The sequence below is a fragment of the Pseudophryne corroboree genome, chromosome 6 (genome assembly GCF_028390025.1).
Source record: "Pseudophryne corroboree isolate aPseCor3 chromosome 6, aPseCor3.hap2, whole genome shotgun sequence".
NCBI classification, from domain to species: Eukaryota; Metazoa; Chordata; class Amphibia; order Anura; family Myobatrachidae; genus Pseudophryne; species Pseudophryne corroboree.
Window position 1 is genome coordinate 442,129,019 of NC_086449.1, and position 19,030 is coordinate 442,148,048.

The following is a 19,030-nucleotide window of genomic DNA, read 5'->3' on the forward strand; positions in this document are numbered from 1 at the left end:
TTATCACATGTGGTTGTTTTAGAGTTCAAATTTGATTATAACTACACATATATAAAAGAAAATATGGAAAGCAACAAGAGCTCACATCCTATTTGGGTGATACAGGGGGTGACATATTTCAGTTTCAAGGGGTCAATTCAATTTTTTTCTGACAGTAGAATAGCGCCGGGAATTAGCTCCTACCGCTATTCAATTCTGCTCAAGTTAAGTCGGCAAATGCCCGTTCTCCCGGACTTAACAGGTTGATTTGTCGGGAGAACGGGCATTCTCCGACTTAACTGCCCGTCGCGATGCCGATTCCCATCAGAATCGGCCTCGTGCCGGCCACGCGCCAGCACTTTCATCGGATTTCTGCTCGCACCCCCTGGGTGTTAGAGAAGAAATCCCGACAATTAAGTGTCACATGGCGCTGTATTGAATAGCGTCGGTGTCACGATCCGGGTAATTAGTCACCACTTCTTACCTTCCAAGTGTCTCCTGAGACTGACCCAGCGTTCCAAGCCTGGATTCCACCTGCGCTGTCTGCATGCAGCGCGCTGTGCAACATTGCCTCAGTCTCCCATCCGTGATCCCGGCAGCGTTGTCATGGCAACTACACAGCAAATCCCTCCTGTCTTAATGAATGGCATCTCCTGCCCTCCGCCGCCATTACTACAGATTTCCACATTAAGTTCAAACAGACTTTCCCTCCAGAATCAAACATGGGCGCAGCCATGTTTGGATTCATCACATGTCACTTTCCAGCCTATCCGCTGTGCTCCGGACTCTGCCTGATTGCTCAGCCAATACCTGCTTCCCAGCTGGTATAAATATCCTGAATCCAGGCTGCCTAATCGTCAGTGCTTTGGCTGTCTATCCTAGTGACACATGTCTCTCCTGTCTGTGGATGTTCCAGCTTGTGCTTCCAGGTATTCCAGCTTCTGTGACCGTGCTCCACTTAAAGAGACACTGCACCGGTTACCATCTTGCGGTGCTGCATGAATCCAGCAGTGTTCTTACATTGCATCCTGTGTCCTGCAGTGATCCATCATCGGCTTCCAGCTTTCAGCGTTGTTCCAGAAATCGCTTCCAGCGGTGTTCCAGTATTACTCCTAGCTCTCATTGCCTACCAACATCGCTCTCTATGATCCACAGTGACTTCATCACCGGCTTCCAGCATTGCTCCAGTTTCGCTTTCAGCGGTGTTCCTGTGTCACTGCCAGCTCTCAGCGGTGTTCTGTATCACGTTCAGTATCGCTCTCCATCTCCAGCGGTGTCCAGCATCGATCTGTTCATCATGTACCACACAACATCGCACCACCGTTCACCATCGATACTCACCATCGGACTCTGTCTTCAGCGGTGAGTTCAATACACCTTCTGTCTGCACCGGTTCCATCCGGCATCCCCGGCAATTCTTCCAAGTTCCCTTCAACCTCTGTGCACTTGTGCCAACCCAGCTTCCAGTGTGTCATCTGCTGGGCAGTACCAGCTAGTTCCCTGTTACAGCGGTTAGCTGTGGCCTACGGACTTTCCAACTTCTTGTCTTGCAAAGACTTTGTTACATCTAATCCTGCATTGCCACAGTATTCATTACCACTGCGCTCCCAGGAACTGTACTGCTATTTATCTGCACAAATTACTGTTGAAAGTTATCTCAATTACCAAGGTGTCTAAACTGTGTGTTCAATAAACATACTTTGTTTTATATACTCCGTTGTTGTGGTCACGCCTTCGGGCAAACGGTGCTTAACCTCCTGCATGTCCAAGAACCCTATTCTACCTCCACGGTTCACATACACGCCAGCCCCTACGTCTGAGGCTTCCCCAGGTCAGCCTCAGCCCTCAGTTGTGACAGCCGGAAGCTAATTCACAGCGCTATTCAACTGTCAGCAAATTGAATTGACCCCCAAGTGTGAATACATACCCATAAATAATGCATGCTTTAATTAAAGTGAATACTATGTTACAGACCTGACCCTACAAGTAAAGAATCTTCTGACTTTTGGATGGTTACCTTCATCGTACTCCAGAACACAGACTACCACCAATGGGTTATGAAGTATCAGTTAGGAGATTTGTTAATGGACTAATATCTTTAATTATGTGGACATTTCCTAATAATTAAGATAGATATTCACTTCTAACTATCAGATCGCCCTCTCAATACCATTTTTGATCTATAAAAGAGAGACTGATTTAAAATGCCTTTTCCTTCAGTAATACTGGTGATTTTAGGATTACCTTAGTAAGATAATTAAAGTGGTGACTCGCAATTCTTTCCCCTCAGAGCCCTAACAAAACCTAGAATACAAGAGCCTTCTGCCACTCTATTATACCAACTTTCACCATTTAAGCTCTGGAACCTACACACAGTGCTACTATACTGCAGCATTTAATCTTCTCTACTATATTCTGTGCCCTCTTCTACTCCTTATACCCAATTTTACCATGGAAGTACTGGACTCACACACACAGTGCACCTGTGTTACACCATCCACTCTCCTCTACTGTAATTTGTGATAGCGAACAGTGGTGGCACCGGAGGGGGAGCAATAGGGGAGTCACACCAACTGCCAGTGAGTCAGTTTGGGATGACAATTGGTGGCAGTTGGTATGGTTCCCCTATTTGACCTTTGGACAGCCCCACCTCCGGAGCCGCCACTGAGAGCGAATAAAAGTAACCATTATTCAGTGGAATTTTTACATTCCTTGATAAAAGTCAGCTGTAACTTAAACAACTAACATTTCATGAGGTCATAAAGTTACTTCTGTCTAATTTACAGGATCCACAATGTCATAACAATGTGTCATTTAAAATAATAAATACAATTTTAGTTTTTCATGGATTATACTTCATGGTCTAGGACAGTGTTTCCCAACCACGGTCCTCAAGGCACACTAACAGCCCTGGTTTTAGTGATATCCAGGCTTGAACACAGGTGACTTAATTAGTACCTCAGTTATTTTGATTTAACCATCTGTGCTGAAGCCTGGATATCACTAAAACCTGCACTGTTGGTGTGCCCTGAGGACCGCGGTTGGGAATGCCTGGTCTAGGACAGTGGTTCTCAACCTCGGTCCTCAAGTACACCCAACAGTTCATGTTTTCCAGGTCACCTAGCAGGTGCACAGGTGCAGTCATTAATCACTGACACATTTTAAAAGACCCACAGGTGGAGCAAATTATTTCACTTGCAACCCTGTGAGGAGACCTGGAAAACATGAACTGTTGGAGGTACTTGAGGACCGAGGTTGAGAACCACTAGTCTAGGACATGGCTTATGGCGAGTTGTTTAACTGCTGTCTACATTTACATGCAGAAAACTGCTCTCAGTGTAGAGACCATTGCTGCCAAAAACTCATTTTCCCATGAAAAATCTGCTTAACTAAAAAAAAAAAAAAAATTCAATTTGCAGGAATTGCGTCTCCAGATTAACTTGGTTTTGACTGATACGTTTGTAAAGTGATACAGAATTTCCTTATCCAATTATACAAAAGACTAGTTCTTAGCGATCTGTCCTAACATGTCAATCCTGGCTCTAGTAGAACTCTTCATCCTCTTACAGAAATCTTTCAGTAGCACTGTTTAGTCTGTGTCTGTCCACTGTCTGTAGATAAGAGGACAGTGTTTATAGTGAGAGTGTAACAGACTCCGTGTAATCATGTAACAGTGCTAGGAAAGCCATTATATGACCCTATGAGATAAATGATTGTTGAATATAATTGTAATAAATATTACAGCTTCAGGCAGAACCTACCATTCCAATGCAGAATAGAATCTAGAATTGTGCTTTAATAATATATACTATAAATAAATCATGTTAAAGGGCACTCCAGGTTATGGAATAATAATGCCGAGGCGCCTTCCCTTGGAATTCATATAAAGATGCAGGTGTTCCCAGAAGTAAGGAACAGGCGGCATTCTATTAGTCTTGTGAAAGATTAAAATACATGCTTTAAAAAAGTGTCAGAACATACTACTATTTTTATTGCATAAAACTGTACCGTAAGCGCATGTACATGTATACAACAACTGCATTATCAACAGATCACTATTTTCAGGTGTGATATACTGTTTTCACCTACTTCTAACATAGGCAGCACATTCCTGAACAGGCACCAATGCTGAATTACAAATGCATACCTCCCAACATGACCCTCTACAACATGGGTCTTCAACCTGCGGCCCTCCAGCTGCTGTGGAACTACACATACCAGCATGCAGTGCCTCAGTTTTAGCATACCTTAATAGCAAAACTGTGGCAGGGTATGCTGGGATGTGTAGTTTCACAGCAGCTGGAGGGCCACAGGTTGAAGACCCATGCTCTACAACATAGGTCAGCAAACTCGGTCCTCATTACCCCACACAGTGCATGTTTCGCAGCTAACCCAGCAGGTGCACAGGTGTATTAATTACTCACAGACACATTTTAAAAGGTCCGCAGGTGGAGTTAATTATTTCACTTGTGATTCTGTGAGGAGACCTGCAAAACATGCACTGTGTGGGGGTAATGAGGACCGAGTTTGTAGACCTATGCTCTACAAGGAGGGACAGAATGCTCTGCTCCTGGACCTCCCTCTTAATTTACAATTGCCATCATCTGTGCTGAAACACCTTTCTTATACATTAACCTGTTCAACACAGGTGCCGGCAATCATAAATTAAGAGAAAAGTCCAGAAGCAGGGTATTCTGTCCCTCCTGGAGAGGGCTATTGGGAGGTATGCAAATGGCCAATGGCTGAATGTGACTTCAAGGGTTAGTAGGGGGGTTATCTGATTGTGGACATAATTTAAAGTATCATTGCGCAGCATGTCTGTTTTTCCGACAGGCTGCTTATCTATGATGTCACAAATACTGTAGGACAATTTTTTTGACAGTCCAAAATGTATTCACGGTGACTATCATTAACGTCTTGTAGAACACAACAAATATCTCTTAAATTAAAGACCGTTAAGTCTATGAACATGGGTGTATATGTGGGGGGGGGGGGGGGGGGGGGGGGGGGATTCAGACCTGATCGTTCTACGATCAGTTTCTCTGACATGTGGGGGGACGCCCAGCACTGGGCTAGTCCACCCTGCATGTCAGGCCCTGCTTTCGCATCTCACTGGGTGGGTACGTACGCGCGTGCGCACTCCAGAAAGGGCTTCAGGCTGCAATCAATGTGTAGCAGCGATCGGGTCTGAATTAGGCCCATGATCCCTACCTTGCATTATGGTATTCCCACTATGGTTCACCTTCTAATAGGAACAAAAGGGCTCCAATACACACTGGGCCAGAGTCGGAGGTGGCAGTAGAGCAAAAAACAGCAAGGAACAGCTGCACCTGGACAAACCATGTTACAATGAAGGGGTGCAAACATGTATCACTATTACATTCAAGGTAAATACTGACTTCTTTTGCATGCAGCCATAAATGCTGGAAAGCTTTATTTTTACACTGCAGTTTAGATTTATATTTGGACATTCCCCTCTCACATCAAAATCTCTTTGTACATTTTAAATCTGCCCACCTGAACTACAGTATGGTTTTACCAAGGTGCAGTTACTTGCTCTGTTTTGCTTTACTTCCACCTCAGTCAGGAGGTTTGAAGTAACGCTGCCCGTGTGCACTAGCACTTAGGAGTAAATATATTATAGAGGCATGCCGCTATAACACTTCCTGCTTCTCCTCATTACCAAGGCAAAGCAGGAAGGGACATCGACAAGCTGTATTAACATCTTGTCTTCCGAAGTGGGGGAGCAAAAACTCCACACTCCGGCGATGCCCACCTGAGCACACAGCGCATCAACTTAGTGCTGACGCGCTGTGTCTGCCTGCCTGGTCAGCTCCACACCGCATGTGCGAGATCTCGCTACTCGCGTGAGATCCCCTGCGCAGTCCAGTGCCGGTGCCCGCCACAGCCAGGGACAGCTCTGTCTCTGCTGTGGCGTATAGGCATCGCCACCTGCAGCTGTCGAAATCAACAGCTGCAAGTTTCAGAACGGTAAACAACACATATTGCCCCTATCACTGGGCCAGCACCGCCAGTGTCTTACATGTGGGAGAAGCGGCACCAGTGCACATAACGTACACTGAAACCACTTCTCCCCCATAACGAAGATTAATACATTTACCCCTAAGGGTGATAACACACTAGCACAATGCCAGGGTGATTTTCCGTGTCGACACAACAAGTAATCTACATCATGCAGTGTGTACCCACTATTGCGCGCTCGCGTGGGTCACATGCAACATCTTTCAGTTGGCCTTGCTGCGCAACTAACCAGAAGATAACGCACAAGACCCGGTGCATATTAATGAAGATCGGAACAGTGATTGTTCCGTCATTCATTAACTTTTCCTGGTGTGTACGGGCAACGGGCATGGTATAGGCCGAAGGAATTTGACCCAACTGCCCATCGTCCTGGTCTGTACTCACCCTAAATAACAGAAATCAACATTTAAATGTGTCTAATTGTCTAACTCAGTGGTTTCCAAACTTTTTTGAATCACGGCGCCCTAGAATATCAGAATTTTTTTCACGGCACCCCTAGGCCAAAAATTTCTTATTGAGAAATTTAGAAAGAAATATTACATTAAGTTTATCGTGTTTATATGTCATCCTTAGGGTCAGTTGTGTGGTGAAGGACAAGATTTGCTTCTGTTTGGCCACATATTTTATGACTGGCAGCCACCAGCACTGGTTTTGCCTATTATATTGACCATGAATAATTTGAATTGGTCCTGGACCACCAACCCAGGGCACCCCTGCAAGTGTCCCGAGGCACCCCAGGGAGCCACGGCACACAGTTTGGGAACCTCTGGTCTAACTGAAGGTTCATCTTTCATCACAGGTTCCTGACCTCATTAACTCACTTCTGGATAATAAAGATTTGGAGTAATATGTACATTTATATAAAATGCTACCAAACTGTGCTACAAAACATACAGCATCATGCAGAATCATGTCCCACAGTTTGCTACTGAAGACTTTGCTTTGTAGCTTATAATTTATTGAAATGCCTTCCTTGATTATACACATACATGTTTTTCAAACAATGCAAATATGATTTACAAGGATGGACAATTCTAAAAACAAGTAAGCAAAAGCACCTAAACATCAGGTCAATGGTAAACTCTGGCCTTCTAGTTATGCCTCCATTCTGTTGTGTCCAGCTGCAGACTCTCCAAACTTACAAAAAGTGGAATATAGACAATAAATAATGAAATAATAGGAAAACAGATTAATAAGATTAAAAAAAGAAAAGAAAAAAAGAAAAAGAAATCAAAAACACACCAAAATAAAAAATAAAAACCCACTACACCAGCAACAGAATAAAGTGCAGAGGAATATGCTGCGCTATATTAGAAACTGATATTATTAACTGATATTATTATTAATAATAATAATAATACCACTATGGGGCATTTATCAAAGAGTGTAGAGAGATAAAGTACCAACCAATCAGCTTCTGTCATTTTTCAAACACAGCCTGTAAAGAGAGAGTTAGAAGCTGATTGGTCAGTTCTATATCACTCTCCATGCTTTCAGAAATGATCTTGTTCATCTCAAGGCAATAGTCCACCAGCAGAGACAAGCCATAAACAAGTGGAGGGACTCAGCATCTAAACAAGAGGGAGATATAGATATATAATCACACATAATAATAATAATAATAAAAAACAACAACAAATCCCAGCACTACTTCTAAAGACACCAAAAGAAGCAACTTACGCCATCCAGCATGTTATTTCTTAAGCAGCAACTGACATACTGTAGGTGAACACAATAATGAAATATCTGCAGCAGCACTTCATTTACAGGTAGTAATGTTTCCACAACTTATTTTTATATAGTTGTCAAACAGATTTATACTGCGTCTCCACATTATACACAATTACTCTTTCTGAAGACAGCTGAGCAGATAAGATCACACATTTTGGAAAGCTTAGAGCAGTATAGGCTCCTTCCTATACATTCATGAAACATAAACTATTGCCTTGCAGTGAGTCTCTTCATCCAGCACACAGACATAAACCGAACCCCATGTGTGCAAGGTTGTCAGTGTCAGCAGTTACAATGTTATTAACACTAACACAACTGTAGTTACATACTTACTGACACTACTGTCAGTTCTCTCGGCCATATATAAATTATAGTACATGGAAACCGGTTTGTTTTTATACACGTGGAGAAAGACAATGATTACTTAGCTGCATAGTAATAATGACTACATCAGAATGAATAGCTTACCAGAAACAGAGACCCGCATGAGGGCTTCCAGTGGCCTGTTGTTGTCTAGGTCCCGGCTGAGCTTCAGGTCCCCCGTAGATGGGTCCAGTATGAGAAGATTTAAGTCATTCCCTTGCACAAAGCTGTAATGCAGAGTGTCAGATACATCAGGATCAAATGCAGGGATTTTCCCAATGACCCCTGATGGAAAGCTATTGGACTTATTGGTTACATAATTATTAAAAATGATTTCAAAGTCCTGGAGCACAGGGTCGTTGTCATTCTTGTCCAGCAACTTGACATGCACAGTTGCCCTGCTCACCAATGGGGCAGAGGTGGCTTGGACAACAATTACATATTCTGTCTTCACTTCATAGTCCAGGTCAATTAAAGCTGTCAGGTCTCCATTGAAAAGATCTAATTGGAAGACCTCTGGGTTGTTACCTTCTACTATTTGGTACATGATTTGAGCATTGGTTCCTTCATCTGGGTCAGAAGCAGTAATTCTGGCAACCACAGACCCCACTGGGCTATTCTCCTCCACAAAAATATCCAGCTCATCTTTTTCAAAGACTGGGGGATTGTCATTGATGTCTAAGACAGTTATTTGGATGTCCACTGGGGCTTTTAGGGGTGGGTTTCCTCTGTCCACTGCAAAGGCTTTGAGGTTGTATATAGGCACATTTTCTCTATCCAGCCGACGATTGGTCCTAATAATACCAGAAGTAGGTTCAATGTAAAAATCTCCATCTCCATCATCCCCTCCCTGGAAGGTATACATAACCCTTCCATTCAGACCAGAGTCTCTGTCTGAAGCAGATATTTGGAGCACACTTGTGGAAATTGGTACATCCTCAAACACAGCACCCTGGTACCTGTCCCTCACAAACTGAGGCATGTTGTCATTAGCATCCAAAATCAGTATCTCTACATATGTAGTGTCAGACTTCTGTGGGATGCCATTATCCTTAGCAGTCACAGCCAGTGTGTAAGATGCCTGGTCCTCATAATCCAATTCTATTAATGAGGTAATGGTTCCAGTAATTGGGTCTATCCTGAACTGGGGAATGTTATCTTCCATTATATAAGTTATTCTTGCATTTTCCCCTGTGTCCTCATCAGTGGCACTTATGGAAACAATAGATGTGCCTATAGGTTTGTCTTCACTCACACTCACAGTGTAATGTGAGCTCTGAAACACTGGTCTGTGTGTATTGGCATCAGTGACATTAATGAACACAAGGACAGTATCAGTGCGAGTCCCATCGGAGGCTGTGACAGTGAGGACATACTGCCTCTCTTGCTTGTAATCCAGAGGTAGAGCTAAGGTGATCAGTCCACCCCCACTCTGGCTAGTGATAGCAAAACGGTTCCTGGTGTTCCCACTAGTGATCTGATATGTCACCACACTGTTTACATCTCTGTCCACAGCTGTCATGGTGAGAACACTGCTCCCCACTGCAGCATCTTCATTGATCCTCAGCTGGTAGACCTTCTCAGTAAAGGTGGGGTTGTTGTCATTGACATCCATAATGGTTATAGTCACACTGGCGGAAGAAGTCATAACTGGTTCTCCATTATCTCTTGCCTCCACCCCAAAAGTATAAAATTCAACTGCCTCTCTATCCAACTCTTTGGACACTGTGATCCAACCAGTGTTGTTGTTAATAACAAAAGGAAAATTTGGAGGGACGTCAGTTAAACTGTATTGTATGCGAGCATTATCCCCAGAGTCTGCATCATTGGCCTGGATGTGAACCACAGAGTATCCTACAGGAACATTCTCCAGGACAGTGGCCTGGAAGGGGGTGCTGACAAAGATGGGGGCATTATCATTGACATCTAACACTTGCACGGACACCATACCAGTTGTGTTGATTAGTGGTGGCCTTCCACCATCCTGGGCTTTGATCCTCAGGGAGTATTCCCTGACAGCCTCATAGTCCAAGGGGTAAATGACATCGATGTTTCCTGTAAATGAATGGATGTAGAACTGCCCTTTGATGTTGCCACTGACGATGCTATAGTGCACAATGGCGTTGTTGCCCTTGTCATTGTCTGTGGCCTGGACCTGCAGAATTTTGGTGTTGGGGCTGATGTTCTCAGGCACCTGGACTACATAGCGTTTCTCAGTAAATTGCGGGTAGTTATCATTTTCATCTTCTACGTAGATGTAGACAGTGGCTGTGGCACTCCGTGGACCTGAGTCCTTTCCCTGGTCATTGGCCTCGACTATGAGCTGGTAGTCAGTGACCGTCTCCCTGTCCACCAGTGCCCTGGTCCTGACTACTCCAGACCTCGGGTCTATTTCAAACACCGCATTGACCCCGTCTGCATTGACCAGCCTGTACAGCATGTTGGCATTAGAGGGGGCATCTCCGTCCGTGGCCCGGATGGTCATCACTTCGTAGCCCACTTCCAGATTCTCCCGAATGTTCTCCCTGTACTCCGACTGCTCGAACACCGGGGCATGGTCATTGGTGTCACTTACTGTCACTGTCAGGTAGGTGATGGCGGACCTCCTGGGGGAGCCGAAGTCTGTGGCAGTAACCTTGAACACATGGGTGTCCTTAGTCTCCCGGTCCAGCGCCTGGGTGGTGCTGACGGTGCCGGTCTCCGGGTCTATATCAAAGTAGTCATTGGACCTGCTGTCAAACAGAGCCTCCATGTAGTACTGCACCCTGCCCGCATCCCCCGGGTCCTGGTCGGTGGCCCGCAGGGAGGTCACACGGGTGCCCGCCGGCTCGTTCTCCGGCACGGACGCCTGGTAGTTGTGCAGCTGGAACTGGGGGTTGCTGTTGCTGCTCCTCTTCAGCCTCCTCTGCCCCCGGGACACCCCCCGGTCCTCCGCCGGCAGCAGCCGGAGCCGTACAAGCAGCCGCCTGCGGAGCCCCGCAGCCGGGCACACCAGGTGCACGGCATTCCTCGGGTCCGGGCAGAGCGATGTCGGGGAGTCCCGCAGCCGGCAGCCCGATACCCCCAGCACGGCGCTCAGCAGCGCCTCAGTCCTGTTACAGAGGGCGGGGAGGCAGCGGGACGTCCCGGGAAGAGCTCCGTACACCACGTCCACATCGGGCTCAGGCAGCCCGGTGCCCGCACTCTTCCTCCGCTGCTGGATGTAACAGCCTCGCCCGTACTCCTGGACCTGCAGCCTGATGGTGAGAGTGGTGAGCCGGCTCCGGGAGGAGAGCTGCAGGTACACCGGCTGGGACAGGGCTGAGAGCCGCTCACAGCTCGCCCCGGTGCCCAGCCTGAGCCGTCCATCCCCGGCCACCTCCCCGCTCATCGCTCCGGCTCCCCGCAGGCGGTAGCTCCAGTCCGATCCCAGGGACAGGTTGACTCCTCCAGTGGTCCCGGGATGAAGTTGCCCATCCAGCCCCCCCGCCGGCTGCAGCGCCCCGAGTACAGTGACCCACACGCAGAGCGCCCACATCTCCTGCTCAGGTCCGGCCACTGCCCATCAAGTGCCCTCACACCGGGCTGGGGGCCGGCGGCATGCCGGGCACGGTGCGCGGAAACTTCGCCCAATTCCCACCGTAACTTTGAAAGTGATTTCAAGATGGCTCCAACCCCCTCACCCTGTGCCGCTCCTCTGCCGCCGCCTCCTCCCCCCGCAGCCCGCATTAGCATAAACCTGCTCTATCCATCCACCCTGCCGTGCTGGGAGCTTCCCACAGCGGCATCATCAGCCCCCACTCACTCCCTCACCCCGGGGCGGGCGGGGCCGGACACACAACAGTAGCGCTGCCGCCGCTGCACGGTCTACGGGACTAGCACCTCATATACCCCCCTCTGTGTCAGAGCAGCAGCGGCCAGTGCTGGGGGGTGTGGGGCTACTGTGCGCCCTGTGCCGCTGCCGTCACCTCTCTGTTCATAGGGCACTAGGGCAGCTGTGTGCTGGGGCACAGGTCTGTCCCCGTTGCAGCCCCCCACCCCCACACTGCCTGCTGCCTCTCCACCTGTTCCTCTCTGGCTGCTGCCCGGGGAGCTGGGGACTATCAATGGGGTCCGTGCTCATCCATTGTGTTCCGCACACAGCAGCGCTTTCTCCATGCGTACACACGCACACATACAAATACGTATGGGAGAAATACACGAGTGGGTGAGGTGGTGTCTCTACACACTGTGCACTACACACAGCAGCGAGCGCCACCAGCCCTGGCTATGTACACAATGTACCACACACACTGCTGTATTGTTACACTACTATCAGCATGCATGAAGGAGAGTGTGCTCTGTAACACGTGTGTATACTGTATGTGTGACCGGGCACAGGCGGGGGAAAGGCAACTTCTCGCTACAGCGGCGTGATATTATGATGTGTTACAGTTACACTGGCCGGAGCGTGTGTGTTACTGTCACCATGGTAACGGGTCACTGAGGGCGGGGACTGACTGACACACCCGAGTAACACAGCGCACGCAGGTGTCATCTCCTGCCACCTACCGGTCACTGGTGCTAATACTCACACCTGCGCTTTATTCACTATGGGGCTTATTTATAAAAGGTTTCTGTCATACCATTATGTGGAAGTTGCATTTTCTGCAAAAATAAGATTTTACTCACCGGTAAATCTATTTCTCGTAGTCCGTAGTGGATGCTGGGAACTCCGTAAGGACCATGGGGAATAGCGGCTCCGCAGGAGACTGGGCACAACTAAAAGAAAGCTTTTAGACTACCTGGTGTGCACTGGCTCCTCCCACTATGACCCTCCTCCAAGCCTCAGTTAGGATACTGTGCCCGGAAGAGCTGACACAATAAGGAAGGATTTTGAATCCCGGGTAAGACTCATACCAGCCACACCAATCACACCGTATAACTTGTGATACTATACCCAGTTAACAGTATGAAATATAACTGAGCCTCTCAACAGATGGCTCAACAATAACCCTTAGTTAGGCAATAACTACATACAAGTATTGCAGACAATCCGCACTTGGGATGGGCGCCCAGCATCCACTACGGACTACGAGAAATAGATTTACCGGTGAGTAAAATCTTATTTTCTCTGACGTCCTAGTGGATGCTGGGAACTCCGTAAGGACCATGGGGATTATACCAAAGCTCCCAAACGGGCGGGAGAGTGCGGATGACTCTGCAGCACCGAATGAGAGAACTCAAGGTCCTCCTCAGCCAGGGTATCAAATTTGTAGAATTTTGCAAACGTGTTTGCCCCTGACCAAGTTGCAGCTCGGCAAAGTTGTAAAGCCGAGACCCCTCGGGCAGCCGCCCAAGATGAGCCCACTTTCCTCGTGGAATGGGCTTTTACTGATTTAGGATGCGGCAATCCAGCCGCAGAATGCTCCAGCTGAATTGTGCTACAAATTCAGCGAGCAATAGTCTGCTTAGAAGCAGGAGCACCTATTTTGTTGGGTGCCTACAGGATAAAAAGCGAGTCAATTTTCCTGACTCCAGCCGTCCTGGAAATATACATTTTTTAAGGCCCTGACTACGTCCAGTAACTTGGAATCTTCCAAGTCCCTAGTAGCCGCAGGCACTACAATAGGTTGGTTCAAGTGAAAAGCTGATACCACCTTAGGGAGAAACTGGGGACAAGTCCTCAATTCTGCCCTATCCATATGGAAAATCAGATAAGGGCTTTTACATGACAAAGCCGCCAATTCTGACACACGTCTGGCCGAAGCCAAGGCCAAAAACATGACCACTTTCCACGTGAGATATTTCAAATCCACAGTTTTAAGTGACTCAAACCAATGTGATTTTAGGAAACTCAACACCCCGTTGAGATCCCAAGGTGCCACAGGAGGCACAAAAGGGGGCTGAATATGTAGCACTCCCTTTACAAATGTCTGAACTCCAGGCAGTGAAGCCAGTTCTTTCTGGAAGAAAATCGACAGAGCCGAAATCTGGACCTTAATGGAACCCAAGTTTAGGCCCATAGTCACTCCTGACTGTAGGAAGTGCAGAAAACGACCCAGCTGAAATTCCTCTGTTGGGGCCTTCCTGGCCTCACACCACGCAACATATTTTCGCCAAATACGGTGATAATGGTTTGCGGTTACTTCTTTCCTGGCTTTTATCAGCGTAGGAATGACTTCCTCCGGAATGCCCTTTTCCTTTAGGATCCGGAATTCAACCGCCATGCCGTCAAACGCAGCCGCGGTAAGTCTTGGAACAGACAGGGCCCCTGCAGTAGCAGATCCTGTCTGAGCGGTAGAGGCCATGGGTCCTCTGATATCATTTCTTGAAGTTCTGGGTACCAAGCTCTTCTTGGCCCATCCGGAACCACGAGTATCGTTCTTACTCCTCGTCTTCTTATTATTCTCAGCACCTTTGGTATGAGAGGCAGAGGAGGGAATACATAAACCGACTGGTACACCCACGGTGTCACTAGAGCGTCCACCGCTATCGCCTGAGGGTCCCTTGACCTGGCGCAATATCTAGTTTTTTGTTTAGGCGGGACGCCATCATGTCCACCTGTGGCCTTTCCCAACAGTTTAGCAACAGTTGGAAGACTTCTGGATGAGGTCCCCACTCTCCCTGGTGTAGGTCGTGTCTGCTGAGGAAGTCTGCTTCCCAGTTGACCACTCCCGGAATGAACACTGCTGACAGTGCTAAGACGTGATTTTCCGCCCATCGGAGAATCCTTGTGGCTTCTGCCATCGCCATCCTGCTTCTTGTGCCGCCCTGTCAGTTTACATGGGCGACTGCCGTGATGTTGTCTGATTGGATCAGTACCGGCTGGTTTTGAAGCAGAAGCCTTGCCAGACTTAGGGCATTGTAAATGGCCCTCAGTTCCAGAATATTTATGTGTAGGGACGACTCCTGACTTGACCAAAGTCCTTGGAAATTTCTTCCCTGTGTGACTGCCCCCAGCCTCGAAGGCTGGCATCCGTGGTTACCAGGACCCAGTCCTGTATGCCGAATCTGCGGCCCTCTTGAAGATGAGCACTCTGCAGCCACCACAGTAGAGATACCCTGGTCCTCGGAGACAGGGTTATCAGCTGATGCATCTGAAGATGCGATCCCGACCACTTGTCCAAGAGGTCCCACTGAAAGGTTCTTGCATGGAACCTGCCGAATGGAATTCTGCTTCGTAAGAAGCTATAATTTTTCCCAGGACTCGTGTGCAGGGATGCACCGATACCTGTTTTGGTTTCAGGAGGTCTCTGACTAGAGATGACAGCTCCTTGGCTTTCTCCTGCGGGAGAAATACTTTTTTTCTGTTCTGTGTCCAAAACCATCCCCAGGAACAGTAGGCGTGTGGTAGGAACCAGCTGTGACTTTGGAATGTATAGAATCCATCCGTGCTGTTGTAGCACTTCCCGAGATAGTGCTACTCCGACCAACAACTGCTCCTTGGACCTCGCCTTTATAAGGAGATCGTCCAAGTACGGGATAATTAAAAACTCCCTTTTTTCGAAGGAGTATCATAATTTCTGCCATTACCTTGGTAAAGACCCTCGGTGCCGTGGACAGTCCAAACGGCAGTGTTTGGAATTGGTAATGGCAATCCTGTACCACAAATCTGAGGTACTCCTGGTGAGGATGGTAAATGGGGACATGTAGGTAAGCATCCTTGATGTCCAGGGATACCATGTAATCCCCCTCCTCCAGGCTTGCAATAACCGCCCTGAGCGATTCCATCTTGAACTTGAAGTTTTTTATGTATGTGTTCAAGGATTTCAAATTTAACATGGGTCTCACCGAACCGTCCGGTTTCGGTACCACAAACAGTGTGGAATAGTAACCCCGTCCTTGTTGAAGTAGGGGCACCTTGACTATCACCTGCTGGGAATACAGCTTGTGAATTGCCTCTAGCACAGCCTCCCTGCCTGAGGGAGTTGTCGGCAAGGCAGATTTGAGGAAACGGCGGGGGGGAGACGCCTCGAATTCCAGCTTGTACCCCTGAGATACTACTTGAAGGATCCAGGGATCCACCTGTGAGCGAGCCCACTGATCGCTGAAATTTTTGAGGCGGCCCCCCACCGTAACTGGCTACGCTTGTGGAGCCCCCGCGTCATGCGGTGGACTCAGAGGAAGCGGGGGAAGAATTTTGATTCTGGGAACTGGCTGACTGGTGCAGCTTTTTCCCTCTTCCCTTGTCTCTGTGCAGAAAGGAAGCGCCTTGGACCCGCTTGCTTTTCTGAAGCTGAAAGGACTGTACCTGATAATACCGTGCTTTCTTAGGCTGTGAGGAAACCTGAGGTAAAATGTTTCCTTCCCAGCTGTTGCTGTGGATACGAGGTCCCAGAGACCATCCCCAAACAATTCCTCACCCTTATAAGGCTCTATGTGCCTTTTCAAGTCAGCATCACCTGTCCAGTGTCGGGTCTCTAATACCCTCCTGACAGAATGGACATTGCATTAATTCTGGATGCCAGCCGGCAAAATATCCCTCTGTGCATCCCTCATATATAAGACAACGTCTTTAATATGCTCTTATGTTCGCAAAATAGTATCCCTGTGTGACAGGGTCACAGACCACGCTGCAGCAGCACTATCTGCAGGTCTCAGTCTAGTACCTGAGTGTGTAAATACAGACTTCAGGATAGCCTCCTGCTTTTTATCAGCAGGTACCTTCAAAGTGACCATATCCTAAGACGGCAGTGCCACCTTTTTTGACAAACGTGTGAGCGCCTTATCCACCCTAGGGGATATCACCCAGCGTAACTTATTCTCTGGCGGGAAAGGGTACGCCATCAGTAACTTTTTAGAAATTACCAGTTTCTTTTCGGGGGAACCCACGCTTTTTCACACTTCATTCACTCATATGATGGGGGAACAAAACACTGCCTGCTTTTTCTCCCCACACATAAAACCCTTTTTTTAGTGGTACTTGGGTTAATGTCAGAAATGTGTAACACATTTTTTATTGCCGGGATCATGTAACGGATGTTCCTAGTGGATTGTGTATATGTCTCAACCTCGTCGACACTGGAGTCAGACTCCGTGTCGACATCTGTGTCTGCCATCTAAGGGAGCGGGCGTTTTTGAGCCCCTGATGGCCTTTGAGACGCCTGGGCAGGCGCGGCTGAGAAGCCGGCTGTCCCACAGCTGTTATTTCGTCATCCAGCCTTTTATGTAAGGAGTTGACACTGTCGGTTTATACCTTCCACCTATCCATCCACTCTGGTGTCGGCCCCACAGGGGGCGACATCACATTTATCGGCATCTGCTCTGCCACCACATAAGCCTCCTCATCAAACGTGTCGACACAGCCGTACCGACACATCGCACACACACAGGGAATGCTCTTACTGAGGACAGGACCCCACACAGCCCTTTGGGGAGACAGAGAGAGAGTATGCCAGCACACACCAGAGCGCTATATAATTTAGGGATTAACACTATATTGAGTGAATTTTTCCCAATAGCTGCTTATATATACAATATTGCGCCTAAATTTAGTGCCCCCCCTCTCTTTTTAACCCTTTGAGCCTGCAAACTACAGGGGAGAGCCTGGGGAGCAGTCTTCCAGCTGCACTGTGAAGAGAAAATGGCGCCAGTGTGTTGAGGGAGATAGCTCCGCCCCTTTTTCGCGGACTTTTCTACTGCTTTTTTAAGGATTCTGGCAGGGGTAATTATCACATATATAGCCTCTGGGGCTATATATTGTGATTGTTTTGCCAGCAAAGGTGTTTTTATTGCTGCTCAGGGCGCCCCCCCCCCCCCCCCCCCAGCGCCCTGCACCCTCAGTGACCGGAGTGTGAAGTGTGTATGAGGAGCAATGGCGCACAGCTGCAGTGCTGTGCGCTACCTTGGTGAAGACAGAAGTCTTCATGCCGCCGATTTTCCGGACTTCTTCTTGCTTCTGGCTCTGTAAGGGGGACGGCGGCGCGGCTCCGGGACCGAACACCAAGGCCAGTTCCATGCGGTCGATCCCTCTGGAGCTAATGGTGTCCAGTAGCCTAAGAAGCCCAAGCTAGCTGCAAGCAGGTAGGTTCGCTTCTTCTCCCCTTAGTCCCTCGTTGCAGTGAGCCTGTTGCCAGCAGGTCTCACTGTAAAATAAAAAACCTAAAATATACTTTCTTTCTAAGAGCTCAGGAGAGCCCCTAGTGTGCATCCAGCTCGGCCGGGCACAAAGATCTAACTGAGGCTTGGAGGAGGGTCATAGTGGGAGGAGCCAGTGCACACCAGGTAGTCTAAAAGCTTTCTTTTAGTTGTGCCCAGTCTCCTGCGGAGCCGCTATTCCCCATGGTCTTTACGGAGTTCCCAGCATCCACTAGGACGTCAGAGAAATGTGGTGATTTGTCGCTATGTTGCCCCAATGCCGGGGATTCCGCAGACATCTCCTGCTAAAGGCTAAACCCCTATATAACAACTCCTCAGAGGGCGTAAGCTGCTTTATACTATTGGAGGCATATTCGGAGGAGAGGGAGCCTGTGATTACGCTTTTGTAGCCTGTCAGTTTCTTAGGAGAACTCTTTTAAAAATGTGAAGAACCCCTATGACATGTGGCTGATGTAACTTGCAGGGATACTTATTACTACTGCTGTCCCTGCAAATTACAGTTAATACATCCCAGTGAAACTTCAAATAAAAATGTAACAGTCTGCCACAAAACAAACTATTAATAATCATGGTACTGCTGCAATTGTTAACACATATGTCCTAAGGTCATTGTTATATGTAAATACCAACGTTTGAATGTCATACAATGGAATAGCCATAACTAATATATGCCCAACTTAAATCAATGTATGGACAGTTTGAATGTATGATAGAGGCAGGGCAGTAACTAGTGCTGTGCCAGCAGTGCCTGGCACACAGCACATATTCAGCACATATACATTGTGGGATTATATCAACTGTAAAACATCAGGAGTAATATATTGCCTTACCTGTACCTGTGGTAAAAGATATGTTG

At 47.7% G+C, this 19,030-nt stretch overlaps 1 protein-coding gene across 4 annotated transcripts in view; it reads right to left on the reverse strand.

Moving 5' to 3' along the window:
* CELSR1 (cadherin EGF LAG seven-pass G-type receptor 1) overlaps positions 1-11,957 on the reverse strand; it is a 318,308-nt gene extending 306,351 nt beyond the window's left edge. For 3 of the 4 annotated variants that reach the window (XM_063927112.1, XM_063927111.1, XM_063927109.1), the window contains exon 1: positions 8,221-11,957. In XM_063927112.1, the coding sequence (XP_063783182.1) occupies positions 8,221-11,632 (3,412 nt within the window). In that variant the 5' untranslated portion in view covers positions 11,633-11,957. The remainder of the gene's footprint in view (positions 1-8,220) is intronic. The other variant, XM_063927110.1, reaches the window with a different exon arrangement.
* Between the last annotated feature and the right edge of the window lie 7,073 nt (positions 11,958-19,030).